Below are 6,782 nucleotides of genomic sequence, written 5' to 3' on the forward strand. Positions count from 1 at the left end.
TGTGTGTGTGTGTGTGTGTGTGTGTATGTATGTGTGTGTGTTTGTGTTGTTATTTCTGTCTTTGTTGTTTTTTTAGATTGGGATTACAATCTAAATGTCGTTGTGGAACCCTGTCGTACAGTGACAAGTACAAAACTTGTAACTTGTAACCTTGTAATGTAACAGATGGTGGCGGTAATGCGCCATTTCGTTGTTTGACAACCTCCGTAATACACCACGAAGAAGAAGTAGAAGAAGAAGAAGAAGAAGAAGAAGAAGAAGAAGAAGAAGAAGCAGAAGCGTTACCAGCCATGGAAAGTCTGCGGGTGCTCGAGCTCTACAGTGGGATAGGAGGCATGCATTACGCTCTAAAGGGTGAGCCTGTCGGTTTTATGATTTGACGTATTTCCGCCACAGTCCTCACGAGACTAACGAAGACTGACCACATTATGGGTACATCCCAAGTCTCTTAATTGCATCCCCGTTTCCCTCACATGGGTCCTTTCCTTGCGTATTAGTCCCTCCCACCAGGGATGCATGGAGAGGAAACCATGCGAGGAGAGAGGAACGAGGAAATATGTTTTAAGGGAAATGAGACGTCCTTTCCTCAGTTACGTCACGTGAAGCGACGTCTGTTTCTGATGACGGAGGATCAGCTGATCACAGCTGGATCAGATGTCAGTCGGCTTTAACAGCTGGAGAGACTTTTGAGAAGTTTGTGTCTGTTCACATAATCACTGTACTTAATAATAGTATCTAATAACACTAATAAAGAAACACAGTTATCATCACTGTAGAGGTATCTGTAGCCTGTTACCTCTTTAACAACTGTGTTCTGTTTATAAGCACAGGATCGATTTATACAGGCAGAATGCATTTTACTTATTTATGAATTATTTGCGTCTGTACGTTGTGAAATTGTGATTGTGACGTCATTATTAATTAACCCAGAATACGATTATGGTTTCTCTTGAATACTGGAATAAATGTAGTAGGCTCCATGTTTCAGCTTCAACTTAAATGATAAAACTCATCAAACACTCAGGAATGATCAGCATCACGTGACTGAATGAAATGATGATAAATTATGTAAAAAGCTCTCTCTGCCTTTAATTGTTTCCATAATAAAAGTTATTGAGGGAAATATCAGATCATGAAAAGACAAATCTTTCTAATAAATGAAGAAAGTTGTTTGTGGTCCTTTTGTTGTTCAGTCTACAATGAACATCTATTTAAACCAGATGTTGAATCAGAAAATGAATCAAATATAAACTAGAGTTTAATCTGTGATCTGTCTTCACTCTGGTGTGAAACTCCAGTGATGTTTAGAAAAATTTGATCAGTCCGATCAAATAGCTGATGAACAATGAGGGGGCGTGTCGGCCGTTAAAACACTTCCTGTAAGGCTGCTCTCCTGCGTCCTCGCTCATGGCTCCTCAGAGATCCCTCCTCGCTCCTCAGAGCAGAAATATGAGCTTTGGGACGGCCGTCAATATAGCGGCGCCGAACAAGGTTTAAGCGAGGAGCGAGAAAATTACAAATAAGAGACTTGGTATGTACCACGGTGGAGTCAGCCCGGGATGCAGGCAAAGTTACCCATAATCCATAGCGGTATAGCTGTGACAATGTAAAAGAACAATGATAATATGTTTATTTTTTTAAGCTATAAACTCATTGGTTGGCTGAATAACTTGGATTGGTTCTGTTCTGCTGAACCACGTGGGTGCTTGTTGTCTTTAGTTGTCATGTTCTCTCCCTACCAGAGGAGGGACAAACGGCTACATGTCACGCTGCACGCTGTGGTGTGAATATACACTGTATTCATGTTCTCAGTCATCTGGAAAGGCTCAAAGTATAGAGTTATTATTATTATGTAGTATCATTACGTGGGCTTGTGTGAATAAACCTGAAAAACTTTATCAAAGAAATCACAATTTGGACCGTATCAGCAAAAAGAAAAAACATTTCAAGAGGAAAGGATGATGACAGTAGCTAAAATATTTTAAAGAAACCTTTATCTGTTTTTTCTCTTCCTCCAGAGAGTGGCATACCTGCTCAGGTAGTGGCTGCCATCGACATCAACACAACAGCCAATCAAATCTACAAGCACAATTTCCCTGACACCACCCTCTGGAACAAGACCATTGAGGTGGGTGATAGAGGGGAGGGGGGCATGACGGCTTGCATCTGAACAAAACAGCAATTCAAACCTGTACTCGATGGACTGCTGGTGTGTTAAGCCTCTCTTAACCTTTCTGTGGTCCTCAACAGAAATATTGAGGATGACCATTTAAATATACACACATAGAGGGCTTCACAGACAATCCAATGTTTGGGGCTTTGCAATGTTATAACTCTTAAACACTTCAATTGTTTTCTGTCTTGTTTTTTTATCTTCCTTTATTTTTAGGGCATGACACTAGATGACTTCAATAAATTACCGTTTGACATGATTTTGATGAGTCCTCCTTGTCAGCCTTTTACCAGGTAGGTGTTGTCTGTTTTGTATTCAATGTGATTTGAATATTTTGTCACAGCCCAGGCTCAGTGAGCAGGACAGAGAGGGAGACCACACACGATGTAAATTAATTTAGTAGGGCTGCACCTAACTTTAGTTTTTTTGATAAATCAATTAATTAAACGACTCATTTAAAGATTATTCTAAAGATCATTTTTTTTAAATGATCGATTTATCTAACGAATAATTTACCCAAAATAACTTAAAAAACTTTTCTGATTAATTAATATTTCATTGTTTTATTGAATCATGGTCTAAAATCAAACTACTGTAACAAGAAGCCTGATCAGAAAAATACTGGACCTGTAGTTTAAAAGGATTGCTGTGACACAGATTCATTTAAACAGTCTGGAGCAGCCCTTTCCTGTAATAGAGAAGCAGTATTTTGAATTAAGTTGACTTATAACTTGAAATGGTTATGATATGAATTAATTTCTTCACTATGCAATTAAGATAATCAAATCCATTTTTCATCAGTGTGGCACTAGGCAAATATTTGAAACGTTTTACAGCCCGTAACAACAGTCACATACTGTAAAACTAGACTGTAACAACAGTCTGTAACACGAGTTACAGGAATGGAAAATAAATGTAACCTTAACTGCAACATCCAGAAGCCAGACTCTACAGGATAAAACGTGTGTCCAGCTGGTGACAACGAACCCAAGTTCAGTCTGGTGTTTATCCATCAGTGCTTCTTGATTTGCACCTTTTTAAGATCTCTTATGTGGCCACTATAGACCCTTTCAACAGAATTGCATTGCTGGGCTACAGCTTGGGTCCATGTTTACTTCTTAGCTTTGCGTATGTCATTCACATACACTGTAATGGGAAATAAACTGGGACATTTGGAATGTTTACGTGAAACTGAAATGGCCTATACTATTTTACATCTCACCTGTTACTGTTTCTTCATTCTATTATCAATTTCTATTCAATTTATTTCTGTATAGCCCAAAATCACAAATTGGTCTCAGAGGGCTTTTCAATCTCCGCACATACAACATCCTCTATTCTTGTACCCACGTATCAGAATAAAGAAAAATAATAATAATAATAACTTTAACAGGAAAAAAAGGAAGAAACCTCAGGCAGAGCATGAGGTTTCTATCAGGATGGACAGAAGTGCAATAAATGTCTGGTGTACAGAATGAACAACATAATAAGATTGCAACATAGTCAATCTATATGATATAATTGAAAAACATGAGACTTGTAATAGCAGGAGTAGCACTAATAATTGCAGAATTATATTGTATTATAAAAATGGTTTCAAATAATAACAGCAGCAGTGGATGTAACAAAATAATAATGATAATAAAAGCATTAATAGTATCGGAATAATAAAAGTAATGTGACTAATAATAATAGTAGCAGCGGGTGTCAGGTAGAGCCATGCCAGGAGACACGACCACGGTCCAGGTATGACCACGATGCATGGAAACCTGTGAGGAGAGAAAGCACAAAGACTCAGTTGGTAATGTCAAATTAGTAATGTGCATTAATGGGACATGAATATATACAGCTGGAGAGGAAGAGGAGAGAGGAGCTCAGTGTATCCTAGCAAGTCCCCCGGCAGTCCAGGCCTAGAGCAGCATATCTAGGGGCTGGTCCAAGGCAAACCTGAGCCAGCCCTAACTATACACCCGAGCCAGCCCTAACTATACACCCGAGCCAGCCCTAACTATAAGCGTTATCAAAAAGGAAAGTCTGAAGTCAACGCTTGCCAGCACAGTTGGCTTGATTCATTAATATGGCAATATATGATAGTAACTTATTTCAAATCACTGTATTTAATGTCTTTTATCAATTTCAAGTAGTTTTCCCACTAAACTCTTTGTTTTTTTTTCATGTGCAGGATAGGACTTCAGGGTGACATTGTTGACCCCAGAACCAAGAGCTTCCTCTACATCCTACATCTTCTGCCAAGGTGTTTACATTCTCCACATTCAGCTTTTTCTTGCCCTTAGTATATGAAAACTATTTTCAACTACAGATCAACATCCTTTGGATGTGTGCAAGTAGGCAGGGGGAGAGAAAAAAAAGTGGAAAGCCCATTTTGATCGATCTCTACCGAGCATCCGAACCCTAAAGAAACTGAAAGACAATGCCCACCCCTGTAACAGCCTGATTACCCTGTTGCCGTCTGGCAAGTGATACAGAAGTATCCGCTGTCGCACCATAAAGCAACTTCTTTCCTCTGGCTATAAGACACTCATCTTTCGTACTCCGTTTTTGTTGTGTTTCTTCCTTGTATAGCATAAAGGCACTAAAACTCACATTTCAAATGACAGTAAACAGACGTTGTAATGATCACAATAATTGTTATCAATAATGTCAGTATGTGTTAGAAAGGTCTCTCTCCTTCTGACAGAGCCAAGGGACCGAAGCAGGTATATTCCTTGTTGTAGAATACAATATAGGGCTCCTGTCCTAACACCTCTAATGCTAGTCCCTCTCTTGAGGGGCAAAGATTAGCATTAATAACATTTTAGAGAATTATTAGAATACAATGGGCCACCAAAGTGTTGTTGAAGAAGCCTTGGAAGCTTAGTTTTATTCAATAAGAATGAATAGTGTACATACAGAGTAATTATAATGAGCTTGCTATTTCTGGATTTAAGCAGGTTTCCCTGTGTTGTCTCAGTCTCACTGAGTTCTTCTGTCCTACGCTGATCTCCGCCTCTGCTCCTGATCTGATCTCCTCCTCAGTGTTACTTCTCCTTTTAGACAGTGGAGCTGAAAACCAAACACTTTGGAAATGGTGAACAATGAACATAGGCAATATAGATGGCAAAGTGAATTGTGGACATCTTCTCTGCATACTTTCTGTCAATAAGCCCTCTCATCCTTTCCTCTCTTGCATATGACCGTGTGGCCAGGCTGTGCAGGCTGCCCCGATTCATCCTGCTGGAGAATGTGAAAGGCTTCGAGAGCTCCTCTGCCAGGTAACGTCAATAGGTCCCCATGTCGGTAGGCAGCAACATGTACAGTAGGAAGGTAGTATTGACATCTACAAATGAGTACAATATTGGTCTGTGTCTGTCCTGTAGTATAAAGTCTTTGCGCCCACTGACACTTGAGTTTTACTATTTCACATGTTCTACTCCGTCCATAGTTTGAAAACCAAGTGAATTGTGAAATGAACATCCATCGACATGCACTGATCTATTTTGAGACGATTGGATTGGTCTGCATCTACATTGGATGTTGATTAGAGCTAGATCTAGATCTATTCCCAAAGTAATCATACTTATGGAAATGAATCAAAAGATGAGCAGTGGCACCAGTTGTCTTATGTCAATATGAACAGAGAGGGCCATGAGTTCTTTGTAAGACATCTAATAAATCAATCAATGCTTTTACAGTGCAACCGCTGCTTATTGTAATTGCATGATGTTAAAGGGATATTCATCCATACTTGCCTGATATAAACAGTATTGTCAACTCAGTTTCGATCTTCAGTCTGACATTGACTCCACTAAGTTTATTTTCCGATCCAATCACTAGAGACCAACGTATCTACAGGAATCTAACAGCATTTTAAGTCAACACTGATGCGAAGCCATTGTTTTTGAGAAGTTATGCTGGGGTTTTAAGAGTGGAGTAGAGCGAAGTATAAGATACACTACAATCGAGAAAAACTGCCATCTACAGCGCACAGCTCGACAACGCTTCACAACCGCTTGACAATGGCATTAGTCCCGCCCCTGGCGTTAATTAGTTCATCATTAGTCTCCAAACAGAGCTCATTGGTTGGTTACATTTTAACCAAGAAAAGTCTGTTTCATGTCACGATGCCAGACAAATCAGTCACCTCAAACTCAATGGAGGGGCTGAATTCAAAGGTCTGGACTCAGGCAGCATGCACATGTTTTTCCAGTCTGAAAAAAAGAATGGGTTAAAATAACATTAAAAATCCTCAAAAGAGCTTAGACCATTTTCATTATAACATAACAAGGTATGCTTGATGCTCAAACACAGTCAAAGTTGATGGACCATGTTTTCTGTCATATTATCTGCCCAGACAATTGTTTTTGTTGATGTTGTTTACGTTATGTATCTATATATATATATCTATATATATCTATATATATATATCTATATATATCTATCTATATATATCTATCTATATATATCTATATATATCTATCTATATCTATCTATCTATATATATCTCTATCTATCTATCTATCTATATATCTATATATATATCTCTATATCTATATATATCTCTATCTATCTATCTATCTATATATCTATATATATATCTCTATATCTATAT

The 6,782-nt window shown here is 38.5% G+C and overlaps 1 protein-coding gene across 1 annotated transcript; it reads left to right on the forward strand.

The window, feature by feature from the left end:
• Positions 1 to 165: 165 nt before the first annotated feature.
• Positions 166 to 6,513, forward strand: LOC116378577 (tRNA (cytosine(38)-C(5))-methyltransferase-like; the record flags this gene model as incomplete). Its single annotated transcript, XM_031840468.1, has 6 exons — positions 166 to 354; positions 2,019 to 2,128; positions 2,390 to 2,466; positions 4,356 to 4,427; positions 5,145 to 5,261; positions 5,380 to 6,513. Coding segments are annotated over 6 exons (635 nt in total), but the record flags the coding sequence as incomplete, so codon positions are not given.
• Positions 6,514 to 6,782: the final 269 nt, after the last annotated feature.

The sequence above is a fragment of the Anarrhichthys ocellatus genome, unplaced genomic scaffold (genome assembly GCF_004355925.1).
Source record: "Anarrhichthys ocellatus isolate YVR2014 unplaced genomic scaffold, GSC_Weel_1.0 scaffold2826, whole genome shotgun sequence".
NCBI classification, from domain to species: Eukaryota; Metazoa; Chordata; class Actinopteri; order Perciformes; family Anarhichadidae; genus Anarrhichthys; species Anarrhichthys ocellatus.